This window comes from Aedes albopictus, chromosome 2, assembly GCF_035046485.1.
Source record: "Aedes albopictus strain Foshan chromosome 2, AalbF5, whole genome shotgun sequence".
Lineage (NCBI taxonomy): Eukaryota > Metazoa > Arthropoda > Insecta > Diptera > Culicidae > Aedes > Aedes albopictus.
Genome location: NC_085137.1, coordinates 287,188,119 through 287,216,108, shown reverse-complemented (window position 1 = coordinate 287,216,108; position 27,990 = coordinate 287,188,119). Strand labels below are relative to the sequence as shown.

Here is a 27,990-nt window from a genome sequence, read left to right as displayed (position 1 = left end):
TAGTGTTCAACAATTAGCGAATTACCCTACTTACCTGTTGAAAGGGCTGACCGGAGTAATGAGGCACTGCACCGCATCAAGGCCGGCTATCGAAAAAGGTCTGCCTGGTTGGCAACGGTACCGGACTGATAAATAAATTCATCGGACGAGATTCACAAAATCCACCGCGGTGCGATAATTTATTGTTTGTTTACAATTTGGCGTACATGTTTTATGACGTTCTTGGCGGAGTTTGCATAAACCTATATCAAGAACGTTATAAACCAGAGTACTCTTGAGTAATACTTCTTACCCTTGCATAAGATGAAATAAATTTAAGGCGTTCTGGATGGAGGCCAACTTGGCTGCATTGAGAACGTTATAAATCCTAGTATTCTTGAGTTATGCTTTTAGCTCTGGCATGAGTTGAAAGAAATTTAAGACGATCTTATGGTGATGTTGATTAAAACCATCGATGATGGACCGACCACCGGCCTAGATTTCAATGGAAGCCATGTTGAGAAAACTCATGAGCAATGTTTGCATGACCAGGAATAATATTTTTAAATATTTTATTAGTGCGTTATAATGGAAGCGCGTTGCAATTTTTGGAAGTATCTTGCAATATATATACGATGAATTTCGCTTGGCATTTGGCATCCTTGTTACACCACGGAAATATTTCCAATTTGTGTAATAAATTAATCCCGATTACAATAATGTGTCATTTTCATTGTGTTTTTAATTTCAATTTAATTCACCAAACTTTTCTGTCGACATAAAAGCTGCATCAGCAACAACACTGACAAATTTATTATCGTTTTATCGTGCACTTGAAGAATTATACAAGGAGAGAGCAATTCGCCTTGAGGACAACTTGGGAAGTACAAAAAGTTTTAAGAGAAATTTAAAAACAACTCTCCAAGAGTATCTTAGGATGGGCCTCTTTGGTCTTATGGCGGGTTTATGGTTGAGTTGATGTCGTGTTGCAGAGCAGTTTGGTTTATGCATAGTTTTAAAGAACAGGTGTTGAAGAATACTTCAAAAGCATTATAAAATTAATTATGTTACTTGGGTGGGTTCACTCTTTAATCAGATGTACGTTTCCGCCATCGTCTCAAATTTACGAGCAATAATATCAATATAATCAGCGAAACCAAGCAGCTGAACGGACTTCGTGAAAATCATACCACTCGTGTTAATCCCCGCTCTCCTTATTCACCCTCTAACGCAATGTTGAACAGCAAGCACGAAAGACCATCACCTTGCCGTAACTCTCTGCGAGATTTGAAGGGACTCGAGAGTGTCCCTGATACTCGAACTACGCACATCACTCGAACCATCGTCGCCTTGATCAATCGTATCAGTTTATCCGGGAATCCGTATTCGTGCATAATCTGCCATAACTGTTCTCGATCGATTATAATCAAAGCCTACCAGGGATCCTAAATAAAGGCATAGAAGTAGTCCCGAAGCGAAACTCAGCGAAACTTTTTTTGTATAGAATGGTTTGTACGGGAAAATTTTAAATTTTTTGATGTGGCATCATTGAATAGTTTTACAATCAACATTTCTACGTCTGATACGTCATTCTAAAGATTTATAAGCAAGCTTTTAGAAACTGCTTTAAAAGTTTGGCGTTTAACATTCAAGCCAAAGATATGCTCAGTTGAACATTTCATTAATGTTACCAAAAATTAGCAATGTTCTCATGCTGCTGCCAATATCTCGATAAGTATAGGGATTAGCAAACTAATATTCTAGGGTTTACTGGTCCAAGTGGTCAACTTCCAACTACCGAACCTGAATCTCAAATTGAATAAAGTCAATTTTCGATTTTTGGCCACCTGAATCCCCTTAGTGCGTCGGTACCGTACATTGTCGATGACGGAAAATTTTGAGCGCAGTTTGACCATCACCAGATAGTGGTCGGAGTCGATGTTGGCACCACGATATGTCCTGACGTCGATAATGTCAGAGAAGTGCCGTCCGTCAATCAGAACGTGGTCGATTTCAGATTCCGTCTGCTGTGTGATCTCAAGGTGTAACGATAACGGAGGCTGTGTTGGAAAAAGGTGCTACGTAAGACCATGTTTTTGGAGGCGGCAAAATCAATGAGTCGTAGGCCGTTTTCGTTCGTCTGCAGGTGGGTGCTGAACTTTCCAATCGTCGGTTTGAATTCCTCCTTCTGGCCTACCTGAGCGTTTCAATCTCTTGATGATCTTGATGTCGTGGCTTGGGCAGCAGTCGTACTCGCGTTCGAGCTGCGCGTAAAATGCGTTATTGTCATCATCAGTGCTTCCGGAGTGTGGGCTGTGTACATTTATTATGTTGAAGTTGAAGAATCGGCCCTTGATCCTCAACCTACACATTCTTTCGTCGATTGGCCACCAACCGATCACGCGCCTCTGCATATCACCCATCACGATGACAGCTGTTCCCAGCTCGCGTGTGTTGCCGCAGCTCTGGTAGATGGTATGATTTCCTCTAAACGTTCGCACCATGGATCCTGTCCAACACACCTCCTGCAGCGCTACGATGCCGAACCCGCGGTCCTTCAGTAGATCGGCGAGTATGCGGGTGCTCCCAATGAAGTTGAGAGATCGGCAGTTTCACGTACCGAGCTTCCAATCGCAAGTCCTTTTTGTTCGCTGGTGTCGTTGCCGTTGGTCTCGGTTCTGTAGGAATAAGATGTCATGGAATAAAATATTAACTGATAATTTAATTCAGTGGGGTACAAGTTGGCAGATTTTGGTTAGCCGCAGATAAGCTTGTGCTCGCGCTTGTCCAAGAAATCAGTCTAAACATTGATGTGTATGTGTGGACGGTTGTGTCGGGTTGTGAACAGCTTGCCGGATAGGTGAATTGCGGAGAAATTCCGTAAACATATTCAGTGAACCGTTCCTCGATTCGCGACAGGTTCGTATTATTCTGTTGCTGATTTTCCTGACACCGAACCCCTACTTTTCGGAGGACCATAGTGCACAGTTGAGCTTAGAGTCCTTCCCTGGCACTCGGACGTTGATCAGCTGCCCCTAACATGGGAATCAGACGCTGTTGTGAGCCGCTCCTCCTGGAGAACGGACGCTCAGATTTGCAGAAGCAAACCCCCCCCCCCCCCCCCCTTCCAGTTAGCCTACGACCAAAGTTCCCACCGGGGTTGGTTACCCGATCTTCCCTAAGGTTGCTCGTAGTTTCCGGCCGGTACCACGAGGAGGTAGGGATAGGAGTTGCTGGGCAGAGGCTAGTATATCACAATGCGATCTGTATTGCGCAGCATACCCAGCCTTTACCATGCTACCAAAATAGTTTAATTTTTCCATAAATAAATCCGACTTTTCCGTAACAAATTCAAAAATTCACAATTGTAAAAATCAAAAAAGCAATTTAAAATTTAGCAATAAATACGAAACAACGAGTAATTAATGTAAATGCATTTCTATATAGGGTATTGTGCCATTTGGGCAGGTGTACCTATTTTGGGCACTTGTCGCTATAACTAAGTCAATTTCAAACCGATTGATTTGATTTCTCGTACAGAGTTAGAAACTGTACGTGCCTAACTCTATACAAAATTTCCAATCAATCGGTTTGAAATTGGCTCAGTTATAGCGGCAAGTGCCCAAAATAGGTACAACTGCCCAAATGGTACAAGACCCTAGTTAAAAGTATTGGCAGACTCATGCGGCGAAGCCGCATAGAGGATTGAGAAACTGAGGCGCCAAAGGCAACCGATGTTTCCAAAATCGACGCGCCTTAACTACATCAATTCGGTTCTGGGCAATACATAGATCAATGAATCCCGATATAATGCGAACTGAGAAGTTAGGGGCTGTCCAAATACGTAAGGGAATTTTCATGATTTCTCGATATCACTTACTTTTTGGATTCGACTGCGATAGATTTTAGCTTGAAAATGGTCCTTTAAGTCTTGACAAAATTCAAATGCAACTATTTAATCTTGTCCGACGTTTCGGTCTCACTTAGGACCTTCCTCAAAGACTCAATAATTGCCGATTTTTCGTCCAGTGTTGTTTCATCGAACAATGATTGTCGGACGGATGGAGTTTTCCCGCACAGCAGTTAATGGTTGGAATTCGGTAACTGTGGAAAACCCCGGAACTTTACCGCTGAATAGCTTTTCTCACTAACATCTAATCGTTTTTGTGGTCTTTGAAGGAATGATTCATGGATGAATTTTCGACAAGGAGCGTTTGGTCGATTTGATTTGAAATAAGGAGACAAGGGGTGATTTTTTCCGCAAATCATTTCCCATAGTAAATCCTATGCAAACTTTCATCGTTTCACCAATTGCGCAGAAATTTTGCATAGTTCATATGAGTTGACTGGAGCAGGGATTTTTTTTGCATACAAGCGTGTCCCATGTACAGGGGATGGCCAAAATGTTTGGGATAGACTACTTTTTTTCTTTCACAAAAATGTTCAACATGCTGCAACTTTTCATAGAGTGCATCAAAAATTCTCAAATTTTGACTGTTTGTTCACCTATTATATGTGCATGATTGGTACAAATTTGAGCTCGATTGGTTAATTTTTCGCGAAGATAGAACCGTTAGAAGATAACTAATTTTTGAACTGTCATATCTCGGAAACCAGTGAACCGAATTGAATGCAATTATTAACGTTTATCAACAATATAGTGATACTTGATACGACGCTATAAAATGTAATATTTTCTTACGATGAATAACGTTATACCGGTTAGACATTTTGATCCATATAGAGGAAAATAAGTCAAATTTACAATATCATATAAAAATTACCAAATATGTTATTCTTTCAATCCAAATTGGCTCTAACAGAACAAGAATATCTTTGGATATCAACACTAAAATTTAATGACATTGATGTAAAAAAATACATTTTTTCGAGAAAGGTCCCAAAAGTTTCAATCCATGATAACTTTTTTCAACGTTGAAAAAGTACCTATGTTTTTATGACATGAGAAGCACCAATGTATTGTTGATAAACTTTCAAAAGTTAATTAAATTCGGTTCACTGGTTTCCGAGATATGACAGTTCAAAAATAAATTGTCTAAAAAATAGTGTTATACGAAAAAAATCTAGGCTAGCGAATAATTAATAAATAGAGCTCAAAATTGTACCAATGATGCACATATAGTAGGTCAACAAACAGTCAAAATTTGAGAATTTTTGACGCACTCTATGAAAAGGTAACAGCGTTTTGAACTTCTTTGTGAGAAAAAAAAGTGTCCTATCCCAAACATTTTGGCCACCCCCTGTACATGACTATTAGCTGCGATCTCATGGAAATATTTTGCCGACTACTCTGCAGAAATGAATCGGTAATGGCTTCAGTCTATTATGGTTAAAACAGATTTTATGTTTTCATCCGACGTTCTGGACACATTTATGGTGCCTATTTCAAAAGAACTAACTAAGTTTCATTTTCTCGTTAAGGGACTGCTGGCACGTTTGTCCTTAATTGAAATGTCTCATTATTCGCCCACTCTGGCTCTAGCTATGGGCTAGTTATCCAACTGAACCAGCTCACAAAAACAAGGTGCAGTCAATTTGGCACCACTTTTATTATTAAATAATTTTTTAAAAAGAAATTGCACTTTCGATAATTTTTGATCATTAAAGTAGCTTGATGAATGGAAATCATTATAAAATTGTTGTTTCATATGTTGCCAATTGACCACTTGAATGAATGCATTTCAACAAAATTAGTTTTAGTAACAGGAATAAGTAATTTATCATTGCCAAAAACATTTCAATGTTTCTAAAATACGTTAATAAGCATTTTAGAACGATTCCGGAAGCTGGCAATCCCACGCACTGACTGTATGAGATAAAGATATCGTTCGCCTCCGCGCATCGATGTCCTATCTTCTGAATGGGTGTGCTTGTATGGGTACACACTCACCACTTACTCTGCCTGGTGGGAAGGACGAAAAAGGCTACATAAACTTATGTAGCGTAGCTTTGCCGCCACATTTTTAAGACGGATGGCATCGAAAATGGTTCAGTGGAACCAGTAGACTAGTGGACTCCAACCAGTCCCGTCAAGCGTGCTACAAACAGCAACGGACTCGACCAGGAGCAGTGACATCAGGCGTTATCGCGACAAGTGTGCTCAGTTCCCAACGTGGTTTTCCAGTAGTAGGATATACTAAACGAACGGGTGCCAGTCTAGCCCGATCCATGTGCTTCGTTTCGTGTGCAACAGCAAGTGTAGTTCTTAGTGGAATCTAGCAGCTCCGGATGCACCATGTTACATCATACATAAATGTAATTTGCTTATGAATCATTCAATGTGTATTGGGAATGTGTTTTGGTGATCTGTTGGTGATTATGCTGCTTCAATGTCCTCTCGTAGGAAATGCTGCTCAGGAGTAAAATAAGCGGTACCTACTACTTAATGCTATTTTTGGTTAGAAACAATCATGCGATACAATAGTTGATGAAACAAGTCAATGGACTGAAAACTATAATTATAACGTTAGATGACAATCTGTGCTAAACACTTAACAAAAGTGATAATTTATCATAATTATGAATCAAATGCACAAGAAACAGTGTTGGTAATCTTCATCAAAACCTAATTGGATGAAACGTATGAGATGTTTCTTGGTGTAAGCTTTCATATCTCAAAATGAAAAGGTGTTAGAGTTTCACACATGAGTGTTTTGAGCATGTTTTCAAAAAAAAATTACCTTACCAAACTAAATCATACGAATTATAAAAATCCTATAACTTTCCAGCGAATAAAATTTGTACCTTCATACAGTTTTTTTTAAGCTCTAGATTCCTTGGAGAAGGATATTAGCATTTATAGTTATAAACTGTATTGATTTGAGTTATCGGCCTTTTATAGTCAATATCTAACAAAGCTTTTCACACCCACAATGAGTATGATGCAAACAAAATTCGCCAAAATTGATCTGTTACCAATAAAATAAAATATTCCCTTCTAAGATAAAACCACTGGAGAAAAACGATTAAATCGACAAAGTCACCGAAAGCTTTTGAAATCATTCAAATGTACAGGAAATCTGTGAAAAATGTAACGATTTACAGATAAGTGATAAGACTATTTTTTGAACTACTGTACGGTTGATCGCCATGGAGACAGTTTTGATAATCAGTTGATTAAGCATTAACGCATTACCACCGTGCAAAATTATCTTGTACAATAAGGGTAAGTGTGCTTCCAGGAGGTACTGAGTTCGATCCTATGATTGATTTTCCGTGCAGAAAATCACCCTATGTTGGCGAAACACTACTGTAATATTAGAGCTCATTCAAAACAAATAGCATACGTTAAATGATATTTAAAGTTCCTCTGGAGACAAAGTTCTGATCATTCTGAGATACACAGAACTTTCGATGTTTTGTAAATCACCAATAGTCTGCATTTGATATTACGTTACAATTTTACCAAAATCCGTAAGTATATTTCCAAACTTTTTGTAGTGCATACGAAGTCTAGACACGAATGTTGCTGGAGAAATGAAAACTTCGCGAAGATAATAAGAACCACGAAAAAATCATCCGAAAGTGTATTCATTTTATTTTAATTAATATCAATATTAAGATGTAGTATGCAAAAACCTAAATACCGCACGGTGTGTTGAAACAGGATTATTCGCACTTTCTTCTTCTTCTTCTTCTTCTTGTTGGCGTAACGTCCTCATTGGGACAAAGCCTGCTTCTCAGCTTAGTGTTCTATGAGCACTTCCACAGTTATTAACTGAGAGCTTCCTCTGCCAATGACCATTTTGCATGCGTATATCGTGTGGCAGGCACGAAGATACTCTATGCCCAAGGAAGTCAAGGAAATTTCCTTTACGAAAAGATCCTGGACTGACCGGGAATCGAACCCGTCACCCTCAGCATGGTCATGCTGAATACCCGTGCGTTTACCGCCTCGGCTATATGTTATCGCACTTTCATGAACCTAAAATATTTTTTCGTTATTAGTTAGCCTCAGCAGTATATATTAAGATTCTGGAGGTTAAAAAATCTTTCATCGGGGAAAATTAAAATAAACTCGATTTTAGTAGTTTACCACTTTTCCCATATGATATGGTATTACGCAAATCTGGTCAGTAGTGTGCGGTAGTTCGGCAGCAGCAAAGTTTCGCGCGCTGGTTTTGCTGGATTTTTACGATTTTTTTTTCTCTTCTCTCTGCGGGGCTTCGACGACGGGACGAGTGTGCGCGCGCCGTGGTTGAGTCGGTTCTGAATTTTTCGCTTCCCTTCGGCGCTAGTTTCCAATACACTTTTAGTTGATAATAAATATTTTCTTTCATTTTTTGCATTTACACAGAGTGAAAAATGTTAGTTCGGGTTCGCCGGTCGAGAAAAAATCCGGGCGCCGACAAGTGAGTCGCGTTCAGTGTATTTCTGTGTGGAATAGACTAAAGGTTTCTGCTCCCTAGTGGAGTGGAGACGCGCGATAGAATTTTCTTTTTGGCTAGTTCTTGCGTCGAAAAGTGGTCGGTTGTTAACGGCGGTTTGTGTATATTGATCCATTGTCAAATCATATCACCAACCATAGGTGACTCCCGGACTGACAATGTACCTTACCCTACTAACAAAAAATTCCTTCCTGAGACAAACGTGGAGATGCAGCGATTCGCGGTCTTTTTAACAACGTTTGTCTTACTAACATTCCCTTCCATCCTCGATGACCGTAAGGACGTGGCCGGCGCCGTTATTGACCTTATTAAAGTTGAGAGCTTTCGACCTGTGTACATTGAGAATAGTAAGCTAGTCCCAAGCCCTATTCATTGGTTCCTTGTGCAATTTCGATTGCTCTGGTCAATCACGGAGTAGCAACTACGAATTGTGCGGTCATCTATGCTCATGCTCATGCTCATGCTCTGCATACGAAGTCTAGACACGAATGTTGCTGTTTTTCGGATAACCAACCTAAATGGTATGTTAGAAAAACGTAATGTCTGAAGTTCATATGTGTACAAAATGTGTTAAAAAATGGCCAAATTGAGATGAAAAAAAAAATGCAAAAAAACACGTGGTTCTGGTCGGGTTTGATCCCACGTCTCCCCAAGTTCGCTAGGAAGCGCACGTTAACAAAATTTGCCACATAACAGGTAACGATTCTGCGGAGTATAAATCCATCTTTACAACGCAAAGAAAAAATCCATCTTGAATCCTACGTTCTTTTTTGTATATCTCCAACTACCTCGGCTTTCAAAACCTCATTATCAATTGGAAGAATATTCGGAAGGAGCTGTCCGTAATTCAAATTTCTTCGACTTCCTTGCGCATAGAATATTTCCATGCCTGCGGCACGATACACATGCAAAATGGTCTTTGACAAAGAAAGCTCTCAGTTAACAACTATGAAAGTGGAAGTACAAATAATACACAGCTAAGAAACAGGCGACGTTACACTAAGAAGAAAAAGAAGATGCTTTATGATCCGATCCGTGGCTGGTCAGATTCTTTCTGATGAGGCAATTTTAGGGTGCTGAATATCTAAATTGAAATTTCCGCTTTTTCCTGCATTCATTTTCCCATGCTTTCCAAGCTTTGTAGAGCTAAAATAAAATAAAAACTTCAGCGGCGTTTCTGATGATGATATTTTTGGTCTGAATTTTTAGAGAAACTTTAAGCGAACATCAAAACAAATTATAGTTAGTGTTTCCATAGAAATCCAATAGATTTCTAGTATGAGTTCTAAGAACTAATAAGTTTTCTAAGGAATTTTAATGGAATCTCTATCGAGTTCATGGTGAAAGATGTAATTTTATGTGTGTCAAAAGTTCCGAAATCATTCCATTCGAATCATCATGAACAGTTTCTGGCAGTAAATAGGGTGGAATTTTTGAAAGAACTTGCATCGTATGACGGAATTCTCAAAGTAATTCATGCAAAGTTTTCAGAAGGAAACCACTGTGGAATACAAAACAATACTAGAATTTCAAAAAAATATTTTGGTGAAATTGAGGAACTGACGTATTTTTGGCAGTTTTGTTCTCTTCATCATGGGGAGTTTATTGAAACCTGTTGTACTCAAAGTTGACATCAAGTTTTTCCCAACTAAGCTGAATTGTATGACTAAGTTTCAGGCAATTAGGCCTACAAAAACTCCCCATGACGAAATAAACAAACCTGCCGATAATACCCAATGTCACCCTACTTCGGGAAATTTCTAGAAATAGCATTTATTGAACATTCCCATAACAATATACTTTTGTTTTTGAATTCCTAAAAAAATGTGGCGAAAAGGTTCGGGATGGTTTCGAGCAGCGGGTGGGTTGTTAGGCCAAAGGTCATTCGGTCAAAGGCCATTACGCTGAATGGTCATTAAGTTTAATGGTCATTAGCCGAATGGTCATTATTACGATTTTTTTAGGTGGGGATTTTTTTTTATTACCGTACGGATTTGAGCCGAAGGGTCTCAGATTTTCATGAAACTTTTTCCGCAGGCAGGGCTCATGGATATATGAACAAAAAAATTGAGAAAAATTCAGAGTCGCCTATTTTCTCGGAAAACTCAGGTCGATTTTTTTTGTTTTCCCTTGACACTACTTACTTTGAAAAATCATAACTCATGAACGAAGCATCGTAGAAACAAAGTTTTTATTTTAGAAAATGAAAGCAAATTTTCTCAGGAATCCAAAAAAAAATATGAACTGGAAAAACTTTCCACAAAATTTTTCACAGTTGAGAAAATTCGTAAAGAAAAGCCGGAAAAACTATGCCCGAACTCATGGAAAATTTTCAAAAAAATATTTTTGAGAAGGTTATTTCGTAAGCTTTAATCGCTGACATTTTTGGAATGCACTTTTTTTTCGTTTTTGAATTATGGCCAATTTTGTTGAAAAATGTCCAAATGTGACATAAAAGCCTTTCTTTGAAAAACATAACTCAAGAACGAAGCATCGTAGAAACAAAGTTTTTTAATGAAAACGAAAGCAATTTTTCTCAGGAATTCAAAAAATATGAAGTGGTAAAAATTTTCCACAAAATTTTGCACGGTTGAGAAAATTCATAAAGAAAAGCCGGAAAAACTATGTCCGAACTCGTGGAAAATTTTCAAAAAAATATTTTTGAGACGGTAATTTCATAAACTTCCATCACCAGTGAATCAAAATTCAACCATCCCGCAACAATAATAACAATGTCGCAACCTGTATTTGTTGCGACAAAACAACCCATGCGACATAAGTTTGTCCTTACTTGAAAATAATGGGATTAACATCGTACACCACGAGTTTAAAGATTTTTAAGCCTTGCATGGCGATTTTCGAACGGTAACTTCGAGTCGGTAAAGACTGCAACTCTGGTGAAACTCTATCATCAAACAGTTTCGACTTTGGATTAGTAATAATTGATTATTCACGAGTTGAAAAGTACGCAACAAATTCAGCTTCCGTTGTCTGCAACAAAAAATTTCGAGATCATGTCATTATCTGTCACCAGTAGGGATAATGACTAATCGTCGCACCTTCTTTGTTGCTTTTTTTGTGCCTCTTTTGTCTGACAATTCTCTTCACTGTCCATCACTGAAATTTTTGGAATGCACTTAATTTTCGTTCCTGAGTTATGGGAAATGTAGTGAAAAATGACCATATAATATAGGCTTACATGGTAATTTTTCACAAAATTGGCCATTACTCAGTATGGCTTGAGAAAATTTGCTTTCATATTCTAAAAAAAAACTTTTTTCTACGATGCTTCGTACTTGAGTTATGATTTCTCAAAGTAAGTAGTGTCAGGGGAAAACCAAAAATTTCCACCTGAGTTTTCCGGGAAAATAGGCGACCCTGATTTTTTCTCATTTTTTTGTTCATATATCCATGAGCCCTGCCTGTGGAAAAAGTTTCATGAAAATCTGAGACCCTTCGGCCCAATTTGTACGATAATAAAAAAAGATGCTCAAGTGTATCATTGATCTCAACACCAAAGATCACGCACAGAGAGCCCTCTGGTAATGCACACTTACTAAAACCACAGAGAACAGACGTTTAAGCTCGAACAAAAATACGTCGAAATCGTGTGTAAAGGATTTAAGTGTACCTCAACGCCACCAACGGAGACTGCCCCACATATAAAGTCGATTTGACACCACGATGGCAGTACCGTGTGCGCACCTAACTTTGCGCAGGTCCAAACTTTACGCATTCTTGTAAAATAATTAAAAAAATAACTAAATGTCAATATTTTCACCATTTTGATCATTGCACTAGCATTGTGTAAACATAATCATTATTTGACGAAAATTATATTACCATAAAATCTTTGTTTATGTTGAATAATAAACAAAAAATACACAAAAACGTCAAAATTTGCCTCGCCTTAACACGGCTGCCAAGAAGTAACTCTACTAAAAATCAACATTTTCCTCGATAAAACTGTGCAACGATGATTAATTTTGCAGTTAATTGACAAAAAAGGTGATATTCTAGTAATATCAATCACAGTTCATAATATTTTTTTCAATTTAACTAGTAAATAGTGGTGCGCAATGTTTGGAACCAATATTTGCACTGTGTTCCTAATTTTTGCGCACTTTCAGTAAATGCATGATGAACGTGAATACATGACTTATGAACCATTTAAATATTATGTAACAATTGTATTGACAATTTCAGGCCTGCCTCCACCATGTAGCAAATTTTGTATGGAAATTAGTAGAAAATTGTATGAACCGTAGCACTACGGCAGGCACTCTTGGTCTGTCTACAATGTTACGTGATTTGTGAACAGTCCTTCATTTGACTTTTCCGGCGGTCAATGTTAGGGACGATTCAAATATGACGTCCACCATTTTTTTTTTGAATTTTAGAACCCCCTCCTCCCCCGGGTTACCCCGTCACGCTTCATAGTACCTAACTATACCTAATACATGGCATATCACACTTTTTTAGACAACTCCAACCCCACCCCCTCCCACCAAAGATGGACGTCATATTTAAATGATCCCTTATTGTTCCTATCCGTAACGATCACTCCATTTATTAGGAAGCTTTTACCTTTGATCTCTACCCACTGGAAAACCCCTCATGAATTTTGGATTGTTCACAGGGTAGGTGCCTAGTACGAACCGCAGACGAATTCAAGAACTGCCGGAGGCCTCCGTCGCCCCTGTCTCGTAGGACAAAGTATTTCAACAAAGATCAGTTAAGAGCACACTACTAACTTTAGTTCAATGGGGACACATTAAATAATAGTATTTTTGATGACTTTTTTAAGCAATCCATAGCATGCGCAAAGTTAGGCACACCATGCGCAAAGTTAGGAACAATCGAAGTTTTTGTGCGCAAAGTTAGGAACAAGGCAATGAAATATTTTTTCTATTTTAAGTATTTTTTGGTTCATATTATGATTTTTTAAATATTGCAGACTCAAAGAAGGATCATTAGTCTATCGTATGAGCATGTTGTTCATGATATTATTTGTTTATTTGTATTTTTTATAACGATTATAAAATTGATTTTTCTTAACTGGGGTAATTCTCGCTGAGACCGGCCCACTATTTACACCATGTTTTCAAAAATGTTTAAGGTGTCGATTATCTGAAAGCCCTTGCCTAAAAAGTAAGAAAAATGCATTTGGTTACTTAAATTGATGGATAGTTAGAGTCACAACAATTTTTGCAGACCCCTCGATTTTAGTCAAATTGTGGCTCACTTAAACCGTTATAACTCGAAAGTTTCTCCAACAACCACCTCAAAACGAATTGTTGTTGCAAAGAGGAAAGATAGAGCTACTATTTACAATAATAAAAAGATGGATCGGCCATATTGATTTTGGCCGCCATCTTGGATTTTTATACCAAAACATTTTTTTCATCATGAGGGCAACCACCGATTTTTATTTTTTTGCATCAATTGAAAGCTGGGACATTTATACATAACATATCAAAAAATTAGAGATGTCTTTTTCTTCTTTCAAAAGTTATCTGCCGTTTTGTAAATCATGCCACTTTTGCGCACTGGGCCTGGTGTCGGGTTTTCATAAATGCAGCGTTATTTCACAGTGTTTACGAACACGAATTAAAATTCTGAACCCACTAATGGAAAGCTGAAGGTTTAAGCTTTTCAAAACACTAAAAAAAAGTTATAAAAACAATGTCCGCATTATTGAGAAACAGTCTATAAGACTGTCGAGCGTCGAGACAAAGCCGAATAGCCCCTGAGGCTTTTCGGATTGGTACTATGTTAAGTGACCAATCGGAGTTGGACTCTTCGATTATCCCGATTTCGAGTAATCGATCAATCTCCTCAAACAAACTCATTTGAATTTTGGGAGCTATGGGGTATGGGTAGAGGCGAATCGGTTTACACAGTTTGCTTTCCTCTTTAAGGACGATTTCATGTTCGCAAAGAGGCGTTGTGTCGAGCGTGTTCAAAGCAGGTGTTTTGAACTGCAGCTTCAGTTTTTCCAGTCGCTGCTGCTGTGCTTCACTCAAACTCTGCGGAGTGGTTGTCGAAATGGGCTCCCCTTCGGTCCCGTTTCGCGTAATCGTGGAAATGGCTGGATAAATCCGAAACAGCCTCCAAAAATCCATCCCGCAAATACAGTCTTTAGTAAGACGAGGCGCTACTAAGGTAGGCAACACTCTTGTCTTACCATTGAAAGAAAATGGGAGGTGGACCTCGCCAAGTATTTCTAACGAGGAACCGTCCGCGGTTCGAAGTTCTACCGCCTGAGCTGGTTCCTTCAACTGTATGTTCTTTAACTTTTGGAAAACAGCTGCGTTGATAAACGTAAGATTGCTACCGCAATCGAGGAGCGCATTGACAGAAATATCAAAAATCTTTAGTTGTGCATGGGGTCTATCATCAGTTATACTGTTCAGGGTTATTTTATGGATTTGGGGTAAGCTACCGTCTTCCTCTTCTTCGTCATCTGATCTCTGATTGTACAGGTGATAGAGATCAGGTAACCACATTTCTGGAGCTCCTCCCGATCGCGCTACGTGGGGGCCCAGCGACTTTAGGGCTTCCCCAGCCCGTTTTTTAAACAGTATGGGCAATTGTTGGTCGTGAAACCAATTAACGCACACCGATTGCAAAACACTCTTCTGGGGATTGGGCATTCGGAGAGGTTGTGATACTCTCGACAGTTGAAACATTGCCCTTCCTCGGGTGGAGAGTAGTTGGAAATCAATTTTAGGAGAGCACTCGGTTTACTAGGCCCCGGTTTTGGATCAGGCGGTGACCCTTCTGACTTCCCTGCCTTTTCGAATGGGTTCCGCTTTGAAGTTGGCCCCGGTTTAGAATCGGGTTTTGAATTGTTTGATTCGGGCTTTGAGTTTTTCGGGAGTGCTGGTGAACTTCTTTGTCGATTTTGATTGACAAAAGTCTTGCTACCCGTAGCGTTTCGACTGTTGTAGTCAATTGCACAGGTTTCCCTCTTAGGAGGCCCGAAAACTTTTGTAAAGGCGGAAAAATCTGTTGCGTCCAGATCTTTACCGATCGTCAACAGCTCCCTAAGTGTGGTAACATTCTTACCCACCAGTGCCTTGCGACAATCATACCTCAAATTGGTTTTTAGAACCTCTAGCTTTTCGGAATCTGCAAGGGGGTGACTCATTGCTTGGAACAGCTTGTTCACTTGCATATAATACTGCTGAAACGATTCCCCCTTCTGCTGGCGCGTTTGGTAGATCTTGGTACGTAAAACCGAGTCGAGATCAGGGTGTCTGAACTCGTTTTGCAGTTCCTGTACCAGTTGTGGCCAATTCTGTAACAAGCGCTGATTTCTACACGAAGTATACCAACTAAGAGCGGCACCTTCAAAAACGTGCACCGCTGAATCCAACAGGTCCAATTCGGTCGCGTGTTCAGAAAGCGCGAGTTGTTCAATGTGGGACAAGAACTCGTTGAGTCCTAGTCCATGGTCATTTCCTGAGTATTTTCTGACCTTCCACTGTGAAACGGGAGTCATTTTGCGTAGCGGAGCAACAGCTGGCACGAAAGAAGCTGTCGGACCGACTGGTTGACGGGGAGGCAAATTGTTTTGAGGATTTGGAGATTGGTTGTGGTTACCCACAGCGAACGGACTGAATGTGAATTCATCAATCCGGCGTATGAACGACTCATTCCCATTTCCTCCCTGAGACACAGGTGGAGGGTATGAAATGCCGCCACTGGTCGAAGAAGTGGGGATCGTAGTCCAGCGTGATTGTCTCCCATCAACTGGTTTTTGACTTTGTGATGAAGCCGGTCCAGATTGGTTAGGACGCACATCATCACTGCGAAAAGGGTTTGAAGAATTTAGTTGCGCCGAAGACGGCCTTGGTGGAACTGGAGGAGGAGGGCGCTGTTTGCGCATCTCTTCCTTCAATCCACTCACCTGAGAAGCTAACGCTTTTATGAGACTGCCAATGTCAGTCATCGCTTGGTTAAAGTCTGTTTTTGAGACGAATTGTGACGAGTCCGGTTTCTTCGGTATAGTCCCGGTAGCCGTAGTCACGGTTGCCGACGCTGGCGCTGGCACATTCTCGCCTCCTGCCGCTTCATCTAACAAAACATCCGATTCTGAGCCCGCTTCTCCACCCGTCATGAAAAATTCTTGTTCTGACCAAAAGTATTCCGAAAACAAATTCAACACCTTCGCAAATTCCTCACTGCTTCTGGATTTTAATTCACCCACTGCATGGTTCTTAATAATCGCCAGGCGGTGGCCCAAATGCAACAAACGGGACCGGCAATCCTCTACCTGAGTTCGCGGCTCTGACGACAGTTTTCGAAGGAGTTGAGAAAAAATTAACTTACACGCGTTAAGGTCCATTACTGGGTCTAAATCGTAGTGAATGATAAACTCATGTCCATCATTCTCTTCTTTCATAATCTGGCGCAGCCTGCGCCTACGCTTCACACGCGACTCGTCGTCGCCAACTACAACATTTCGCAAAAGTAGCTCGTAATCGAGCTCACCGGGCTCGAGGTGGTCTACACGCATGCTGCGGTAGAGCGTCCCGAAATCGGGACCCGAAACCGACAACCGTGGCATTGTTAATGAAATGCCTAAGAAACGTGGAAGGTGAAGTGTTTTCGCTGTACAAAATAAAGAATTTTACGGGCTTTCCAAATCGCGAACTTACCCGAAACTATTCTACGCTATCTGTGATGATTTTCTGACAATTGGAAATGAGCTATTTGTTTTATCACTCGTGTTAAAGAGTAAAGACTAATCGGTTTTGCCACGTGGCGCACTTTAACCACCGCGAAACTAATTGGATTTGTCACTGATTTCAGCTGAACGATGCGACCAGAGAGGTTTTATTTTAAAGGAATTGAAAATTACTTGAAAACTCCCCCAACGCACAAAAGGAAAGTATATCCGAGGATATATTTTCCCTCCTGAGATCCTCTACTAGGATATTCACGTTGGGCGCCAGTATAAGACTCTAATTTTTCGGCCCCGGGACCGCTCTGTTCCTGAGGGGACCAGGCACAAGCTCCCGTCTGCTGGTCTGAGCCGCGGCAGGCGATTGGAGTGGGCAAACACGACCTCTTTTGGTCCCGGGTCTCAGGGCGTTTGGCGCGGGGAAGTCTTCGGAATGCGAGGTCCTATAGCTAGAAACATACGGTACAAAAATACTTTTATTCGGTTACTTACAGGCGGGGGTGGCTAAGTTGTTCGGGCTGATATGGGGTGGCGTTGGTGGCAGCGTGGAGCGGCGGTGACCGCGGTGAAGAGCCGCGAGGAGTGACGGTGACCGCAGTGAAGGACGGCGTGGGCCGCCAAGTTGGATGACGTCCCCGCAGCAACAATCGACGACAATGGGCGGGGATCACAGTGAAGGTGGTCGCCGCGACGAGTGGCGGCTGAGGCCGCGACGGAAGGCCGCGGGCACCGCAACGAAGGCAAATGGCGATGGCCGATGGGGATCGGTGACAGTATGCGCCAACGAGGGCGGTGTGGCCGTGACGAGGTTGGAAGTTGGCCGCCGCGTAGAGCAGCGCAAAGCGACGTTGATCGTGGTAACGGCGGCGGCGGCCGCAGAGGAAAACGGCGGTGGCCGCGACGAGTGGTTGCGGCAGTCGTAGAGAACGGCGGCAGTGGCCGCGACAAAAATCAGCTTTGTTGGCGTGAAATGCAGAAAACCGCGTGGCGTTGGCCGCGACTAGGGTCGGCGCAGGCCACAGCGAGAAAGATGGCGGTGGCCGCAACGATTGGCGGCGGCAGTGCGGCGGCGGTGGCCAATGCGAACTTGGACTAAAGGCGGAGGTATCCACGGCTATCCTGGCTACAAAACGGCTTCTGGGGCTACGAGGTCTCGCCAGGGACTGTAACCCGGCAGGTTGGACAAACGAGGATCCTCCAAAGCTGCCTTCCTCGTGGTGACCTACAGCGTCCAGATGAATGGTGGTCAAGCACAACGTTCCACAACGAAAAAAAACTATGCCAACCAAATTGTTGCTCGACGGAATGAGCGATCGTTTCGCTTTCGGAGTTGCCAACTAACTGCTCGCTACTCTCCGCTCCGCTCGTATTCTCGGTCGCCCACTCGTGATCGGTCACCCATAGCAACCTGCGTTTTCCCGTTTCCTGGTGCTTCAGGTGACTCTCATAGCTTTTCGCCCGCGAAGATCGCTCACCCACGAGCGGTGCGTTTTTATTCTATCGGCCACCCACAGCCAGATTCAAATAAACCGTTGAGGTTGACCTATCTTACAAAAATCATCCCTACAAGCTCGCACTCACAATAACACAAAATGTTACCTGTCGGTAACAAGTCAAAAACGGAAACGAACCTCCGATTTCGCCAAATTTTGCGGCACGCGCCTTTGTGTATACATGCAGGCGTAAACTCGGATGCTGTTGCATGTCGTTGCCGGTGCGCATGGAAATGTATGGAGAAAACGTGGCTTAACTTACAAAACTGCAGATAACTTTTGAAAGAAGAAAAAGACATCTCTATTTTTTTGATATGTTATGTATAGATGTCCCAGCTTTCAATTGATGCAAAAATTTCGAGAATCGGTGGTTGCCCTCATGGTGAAAAAAATGTTTTGGTATAAAAATCCAAGATGGCGGCCAAAATCAATATGGCCGACCCAACTTTTTATTATTGTAAATAGTAGCTCTATCTTTCCTCTTTGCAACAACAATTCGTTTTGAGGTGGTTGTTGGAGAAACTTTCGAGTTATAACGGTTTAAGTGAGCCACCATTTGACCAAAATCGAGGGGTCTGCAAAAATTGTTGTGGCTCTAACTAACGGGGGGTCCATCAATTTGAGTAACCAAATGCATTTTTCTTACTTTTTAGGCGAGGGCTTTCAGAAAAACGGCACCTTAAACATTTTTGAAGATAAGGTGTAAATAGTGGGCCGGTCTCAGCGAGAATTACCCCTGCGCAAAGTTTGGTGCATACACGGTACTTATCGTTAAAATGCACTAGCCCACAAAGCGACACGAGCGCCAAACGGCCAAAATGGCAAGCACTGGAAACAAAAATGACAACACAACAATGTAAGTCATGGGACGCTGGCGCCACGCAACGGAAGCATAACCACATACTCTGATATGACCGTTACAAAGTTTTACACATGGCAGAAAGCGAAGATAGACTTCTGTTCTCTGTGCTAAAACAATGTACAAAATAAACACGGTGATATTACAAAAGACACTACACACCGTGTTCAGCAAAAGGCTGAACAGACAGAACATAACTTACACTAGGCGACGGACACTCAGAGTCTCAACGAGGAATTTTCCGTTCGACGAAAAGTTTTCTCCGAATGGAGTGGCAATCGAGCCCACACTCCGCGGCTTACAATACGCCTAAACAGCTGCCGCCACTAACCGCACGGCCATAAAGCTCGCTTATTGAACAGCTAAAACAAATAATGTCCCAGTGGAACTTTGTTCCATTGAAGGGATTCTCAGAATAAACTAAATTAACAAAAACACTAATCGAATGTTATAACTACCATTTAGAAAAAAAAACCGCAGCCAAAAAATTAGTAGGAGCCAGAAAACAACCATGCATTTATGAAAAGAAGAGTGTCAACCGATAAATTCGCTTACATTCCGTAGTAAATGTTTCTTTAGCTTTCTTTTGAAGACACTTCTATTGGTTATATTTTATATACTGTTAGGAAGTATTTATTTTTTAAATCTGTTAGACATTGGACTATCTACTTCTTCTACAATATTGTTTATTTGTTTTTATCATTTTAAACAATTTGTACTAAAACTATTTTGATAGTGAAACTAGAAAGAATATCATATATTTGAAAATAAAATAAACTAGAAAGAACACAGAAAAAATATGTAATTAAAATTCAGCGAGAAATCATGCACATAAGGGAAATGCTAGAGTTAGTGCACTTTTACATGAAATGTAATGTAAAATTACATTACCATCGTGTAAATTTCCGCCAACCATCGCGTAAACGGTCATGGACTCCAACCGGTTACACGACTATTAGCGGAAATTTACACGAACGTAACGTAATTTTACATGATATCTCATGTAAATATACACTAACTCTAGCATTCCCTTTATGTGCATCATTTTTCGCTGAATATTTACAAGAAATATACAAGAATATTTTTTTCTGTAAACAGTGTGTATTGGAAATAATGAATTCATCGGTATTTGGACTAATGACCTTCGAACGAATGGCCTGACTGTGAGTGTGTGGTAAATGTAAGGCAGACAATTAAACGTTCCATAATAAATAAAAAATAATAATAAATAATTCCAAAAGTCCCAGTACAGTGGTGTACTCAGTAATAGATAACAAAAGTTCCATAAATGAATAAAAAAATGCATAAATAAATCAAAAGTTTTGAGCAATTAAAACGTCAAAAATGCAATGAATAAAGGGTGTACCACGTCAAATTTCACCACGGAAAATAGTGTATAACTTTTGATTACATGCATCAAAATGGCTGATTTTTCAACCAGCAACACTTTATTGTGTGTAGATGATGCCATCCAAATTTCATAAGAATCGGTTTAGCATTGATGAAAATATCCCTGACGCGAGAAATTCAGATTTTGTGAAGCTTGTACAAACAAAGAATAAAAATAACAAATGTTTTACATATATGTAACCCTAGAGCCAGAAATACTAAACCGATTCCAATGATTTTTTGTCTGTAGGTGGCGTATGTATGTAGAAATATTGTATTAAAATATCATTCGATTTCGTGAAACGCATAAACAGTTGTAGTCGTATATCTAGCCAAAAGTCGCAATAAGCAAAAATGTTTCATTATTGTGACTTTCGAAGTTTTGTAAGTTTGGAAGTGTTAAGCCAAAATGGCTCAAAATTTGATTGAGAACATGATATTATATTAGGTCAACACTGTCCAATTTTATTGAGAATCGCAGCAGTTCTTCTTCTTCTTCTTTATGGCTCTACGCCCCCACTTCCACAGTTATTAATTGAAGGGCTTACTTTACCTGCCATTGCATGAATTTGTATATTGTGAGGCAAGTATAATGATACACTATGCCCAGCAGGCTTGTCCGCACTGAATGCATGAAAATTCTGCTCTTTTGATTTGCATCACCAAAACCATCGTATTTATGCAATCTTTCTATCTTACCCGATAGAAGGATGTTGAAATTACCTAAATGTCATTTTGATTTGTCAAAAAACCGCACCGCAGTGCCACACTGTGCGCGCAAGGAGAATTTCACCCGGGTGAATTCACCCCAGTGAATTTCTCTTTGTGCGCTTAGTGCGGAAATGTGGTGCGGTTTTTTGACAGTTCGAAATGTCATTTAGGATATTCGAACATCCTTCTATCAGGTAGGATAAGAAGTTGGCATAAACATGACGGCTTTCGTGGAGTAAATCAAAAGAGCAGAATTTTCATGCGCTCAGTGTGGACAAGCCTGATGCCCAGGGACTCAAGGAAGTTTTCCCGACCGGAACGGGAATCGACCCCGCCATCTCCGGATTGGCAATCCATAGCATTAATCACTAGGCTAACTGGAGACCCCAGAATCGCAGCAGTATTGACAGTTTTATAGTCGAAATAGTGCAAACAGACCTTAAAATAGTTAAGAAGTGCCTAAAATTCACTCTGGAGCTGTTTGAGTGTTGAATTATATAAAAATAAGTAGTCATCCGATTTTGATGAAAATTTTACCACTTAATATTTATTACGTTGAGAACTTATAGTCAAATTTTCAGACGTTTTGACACACTAACAGTAAAGTTATAGAATAAACCATTTTCCAAATGAGTGTACAAGATTCCAAAAATCTAATATTCTCGCGTCGGAGTTATCTCCACCAATACTTAACCGATCCCGATTAAATTTGAATGGCATCATCTACACTTAGCATACTGTTGCTGGTTAAAAAAAATCAGCCATTTTAATGCATGTAATCAATAGTTATGTACTGTTTTCCGTGGTGCAACTTGGTTCGGGACACCCTTTAAATCAACTGTTAAAAGCCATTTTCCCACAAAAAACTTCGAATTTTCCATAAATAAATCCGATTTTTCCATAATAAATTAGAAAAATTCACAGTAAAAAATTATCTAAAGAGCAATACATAATTTAAAAAATGCAATATTAAAGGCTAAATTACCCATGAAAAAGCAAAGGAAAGTATGAGGCAGTGAAATGTGGAATCGATATGACTGAAAAGACTGCATAACTATGATTGCAATTCACCGAGCAATTGCTTGCTTTCCAAACTCGCTATCGCTCGTCGGACCTAAAAAAGGGATATCATCTATGTTTGCATTATACTGGGCAAATTTATGGATCTGTGGTTTGCCTAGAACCGAATCGATGCAGTTGCGGTACATCGGATATAATAATGCGGCATCGCCGCATGGTTTATGCATTTTCTTGGCCCAAAATGCTTTTACGTTTATTGCTTGTTTTTTTGACATTTATTTTTTATTTATTTTTTGTTTTTGCATTTTTGATTTTTTTTTTGCTTTTTCAATATTTTTTTTTATTGTGAATTTTCTAATTTATTATGGAAAAATCGGATGAATTTATGGAAATTTTGTAGTTATCTGGTGGGAAAAATACCCCTTTTTATTGAAATTGTTGATTTATCTATTGCATTCTCGGCGTTTTTTATTGCACAAAGATCAATTATTTATGGAAACTTTTGATTTATTTATGCATTTTTTTATTTGATCATGGAACTTCTACTGATTACACACCTGTTTCTTCACTGTTTTTCTTTTGGAATTATTTATAAAGAATGATCACTTTTCTTAAGTGTCGTTAATATTTTAGCCAATATGTGGAGTGTATGGAAGTTAATAATTATATTTTTAATGTAAATTTTAGTTGACAAGTTTCATAAACACACAGTATACCTGAAATCCAGTCCAACACCTGCAAATTGGTTATATATATAATGCTGTGCCGAAAGTGCTCAGGTAATTAGGCCGCATAACTAATAACCCTCTAATACCCAAGACGGGGTATAGTTTAAGCATTTTTGTAATTTTTGTTTCGTGGACAATCCAATTTTTTATATTTTTGGCTGACATTTAGGACTATTATGCATATCTCAAAATGGTTTTTGGTGTCTTTTGAAGCTTATATACAGTTTTTAAAAATCACCTTTCAAAAGTCATAGTATATTTTGTATTGAATAGCTCAAATTTACATATTTTGAATTATTCCCAAATTATACTTTCATAGTAAAACAGTTTGAGGGAATCGAATACACTCTATTTTTTTTCCAAAAAATTACACGGAAAATAAAATTTCCTATGAAAAAAAAAATAAATATATTTCAACAATAACCATAAAATCTCAAAATGTTTCCGACTTAAAAAAAATCCGTCTCTCAAATAAACTTCCAGGAAAAATATAAAAGTGTGGAGATGTTCAAAAATAAAAATTAGAATAATCAAAAACTGAAATTCACAAAATCGAGAGTTAAAAAGAATCGTCTTCTAAAACATGTTTAAATCGTTTTGTGGGGCCAAAACGATTTGGAAAGTATTTTTCACCGACAAAAATCAACAAATTTCGAAACATGTTTAAATCGATTTTAGATGACGAAAAATGATGCATACAGGGGATGGCCAAAATGTTTGGGATAGGCAACCTTTTTTCTCCCACAAAAAAAAAAAAAATCAACATGCTGTAACTTTTCATAGAGTGCATCAAAAAATCTCAAATTTTGACTGTTTGTCAACCTATTATATGTGCACCATTGGTACAAATTTGGGCTCGATTGATTAATCTTTCGCAAAGTAAGAACCGTTCGGGTAAAACACAATTTTTCAAACAACTCATTTTTGAGCTGTCATATCTCGGAAACCAGTGAACCGAATTGAATGAATTTTTAAAGTTTATCAACAATATATTGATACTTAATACGACGGTATAAAATGTAATATTTTCTCACGACGAATAAAGTTATACCGGGTTGAAATTTTTACCCATAATAGAGGAAAATAAGTCAAATTTACAATACCACACAAAAATTATTAAATATGTTCTTCCATCAATCTAAATAGGCTTTAATATATCTGATTAGAGATAATTTGAGAACAGAAGTGGAAAATCTTTGGACATCAACACTAAAATGTATTGGCATTGGTGTGAAAAAATTACATTTTTTCCAGAAAAATCCAAAAAGTGTCAATCCTTGATCACTTTTTTTAACGTTCAAAAAGTACCTATGTTTTAATAGTTTGTGAAGCATTTACATATTGTTAGTGTACGTTCAAAATGAGTTGTCTGAAAAATTGTGTTTTACCCGAACGATTCTAACTTTGCGAAAGATTAATCAATCCAGCCCAAATTTGTACCAATGATGCACATATAATAACCAAGCAAACCAAATACTTCTAACTTGAAATCCCCTATTTTACCAGCGTCTTTCAATTCTCGGCCATTCCCCGCATTTCCCGATTTTAGAGAGATACGCGTATTTCGCGTAATCTTCCTCAGTGTCAGTTATCCAGTTATCCATCCGATTTTAAAGGTTTTTAAGGGAATTTAAATTCGATGAAAACTATCTCAGACCCCCCTCCCCCCTCGTAGACTTTTGTTCATAGAAAATTTTCGAAATTTGTATGGAGCGTATACTTTGGCCAGATCCCTCCGTCCCACCTAAGAGCCTACGTAGTTTATGGACAGGCCCTGACTGGTTTAAGATTTTCTGTGGATATTTTTAAACTATTTTGAAAAATTTCTCTGAAAATCAAAAAAAACAAGAATGTTGTTTGTTCAATCTTTTGTAAATAACTGTAGATCTGTAGAGAGAGTAACCGTAGAGAGTAAAAAAATCGAAGGTTCAAAAGAAAAATTGACATTCTCTTTTTTTCATTCGTGTTTTGTCATATTCAATGTCAGCTCAATGCCTCTCTTTTTCATTCAATTCCATGAGTCATGAGTATTTTCTTGCACATCGAAAAAAAAAATCTGTTAACAAACACAAAATTCGACTTAATGTACAAATGAAACAAATGGTTAGTATTCCAATTAAATGTTATACCCAAGTTTTGTGGTGACGTTTAATCGAGAGTTATGGTCTAGTTTTGTTGCTCAGTGAAAGTGATAGAAAAATGAATGAATAAGTGAAAAAAGTGAATTCTATTTTGATTCCTCAATATTTTCAAAATTCACGTTGATTTCATTCATTGGAAATGAAATTTTAAACTCTGGTTTCTACATTTTCCTCACAAATATAGATTGGAAACTTTTTAATTTAGTTGGCCAAAAGTGTGCTCATGTGCTGCTTAATTATTGTTTTTTTGTAAAACTTATTTTTATTGCTTGTCAGTAAGATTCTATGACAAAAAGAAAACCTTTTTCCCACCGCATACGAAAATAGCAGACGAAAACAATTCAATCTGGAAAAGATCATATACATGCTGTTGCTTATATACATACATAATGCTCGACCAGGTTCATCGGATGAGGATGTTTCAATAAAACATATTTGCATAGTCTAAGCACCACTCGATTTCACGGCCGCTTGCATCCTTATTCAACGAATATTAATACAAATTGCCGCTAAGGTAGGGTATAGGTTCCTTTACTAAGCATATACGCTGCATTTTCATCCTACTCAAAACAATAGAATGAAGCTCAGTTTATTGTATTCCTCATTAATTTGCATTTTTTGTTTGAAGGGAGCATGAATGAAAACAAAAAAAAAAATCTCAGATTCTTTTCATACTTGATGAACTAAATTAAGGTAACTACCAATATAAGACATTTAGGAAGCTGCAATGGATCCATCATACAGAAAACTACCGGAGCTGTGCTATTTCCGAATTTTGGTCTTAATTCGGAGATAATCAGATAACGTGGGAAAACACCAATGTGTCCTGCTGTGAACTCTAGTCGAGATAACCTGTCACGTGCTATGCAAAGCCATGCCCAGCAACTGAAATAGGTAACTGGACTAGCAATCACCAAATCTTCCAAGAAACATGTTCTCGTTTTCGATATTATGTCATGTGGCTCAATCGATTTTGAATGCGATAGAGTTTTTCTTCCTATGATAGATGTGTGTCAACTGCATTTATCTATCGAACCGTATTAAGAAAAGCTATAGTGTGTTTTCAATACTGATAAGTGCATTATGCGTTAAATAATTTGAGCTGCTTTCTTCTTTGTACATAATTGAATTTATTATCTTTCTCACTTTTCTCCCATACAGCTGGTCGAAACTTATAAATCGGTTTCTATGAGAATGAATGATTTATCATCTAGAAGTTGAATATCGAGTCTAAGATGGCACAGCCGTACTTGAATTGTAAATACTTCATTGAATGAAAATATCACATAATAAATACAATTTTAATTACCTAACACCGTGGAGGGGGTCTCCAGTTAGCCTAAAGGTTAAGGCTATGGATCGCCAATCCGGAGAAGGCGGTTTCGATTCCCGTTCCAGTCGGGGAAATTTTCTCGACTCCCTGGGCATAGAGTATCATTGTACTTGCTTCATAATATACCAATTCATGCAATGGCAGGCGAAGAAAGCTTTTTAATTAATAACTGCGGAAGTGCTTAAAGAACTCTAAGTTAAAGCGAGGCCGGCCAAGCCCCAGTAGGGATGAAGAGTCATAAATAAGAAGAAGAACACCGTGGACCGAAGTTTATCCCCAACATTTCAAAAAGAAAAGTTAATGCATTTGTTGATATCAGCACTATGGTAATAAAATATGTCGTCAAGAGAACACCTCTATTAATTAGCAAAAAGTATAACTTTTTTTATGGTGTATTGCGTTAGTGGAATGAAGTCCCGAGCAGAAGGAACTAACAACTCCATAACAAAATGCGTTATTTTGGCAAAATAACTGAGAAATGAAATCAGTTATTGTCATGTTATTAACATAATATATTATGTTATAAACTTGTCTGTCATAAGCGGCAAAATAACAAAAATCATAACAAAAAAATGTTCCTGGAAGACCAATTTGATAACATGTTTTGTTGGTTTCAATAACAACTTAATAATACTGAAATTAAAATATTTCAATAACAAATTTGGAACTTTCGATGTTATTGATAATAATTTAAAAACAAAATTAGTTATGATTATAATATACCTGAAATATAATAGTGTACCTTATCTTTAAAATAAGGTATGGTAAATGCCACGAGGGAGATAGAGTACCCCCTCTCTCCACCATAATCGACCCAATTTTTTGAATTTCCCCAGAAGATTAGTCTGAAGTTTATGGTATTTTTCTAATAAAGCTCTCAATAAGTTCCTCCTGGAATTTTACCAACAGATCGAAAACATCTTTTAAAATAGCTCGTTGGCGTTGTTGGAATCGTGAAATCATGTTCTTTTGGATACAGGTCGCTCAACTCCACTGATCAATGTTGACTCTACTATCTATAACACTAAAACAATAAGCTGAGAAGCTGGTATGCTATCAGTTAGGATGTAAGGCCAGAGAGAAGAGGAAGGTGAACAGATGAGAGATTATTCATAAGCTCCCCATCACGCGATGCTGAAAACAACGTAAATCAAATGATGAAGTTTTGATTTCAAAACTTGTTATCGTTGTGGTATTGATGATCAAATATTTATGCACACTTTATAGTTCAATAATA

General features: G+C 38.8%; 1 protein-coding gene across 3 annotated transcripts in view; it reads left to right on the top strand.

The window, feature by feature from the left end:
* The window catches only part of LOC109411130 (FMRFamide-related peptides), a 64,511-nt gene that overhangs the window by 29,824 nt on the left and 6,697 nt on the right, over positions 1–27,990 (top strand). The window contains exon 1 of one of the 3 annotated variants that reach the window (XM_029872910.2): positions 5,942–6,371. The exons of 1 other annotated variant lie outside the window; for it this stretch is intronic. In XM_029872910.2, coding sequence (XP_029728770.2) covers positions 6,347–6,371 — 25 coding nt within the window. In that variant the 5' untranslated portion in view covers positions 5,942–6,346. Of the gene's footprint in view, positions 1–5,941; positions 6,372–27,990 lie in introns of those variants that run through there. One more of the 3 variants, XM_029872911.2, reaches the window with a different exon arrangement.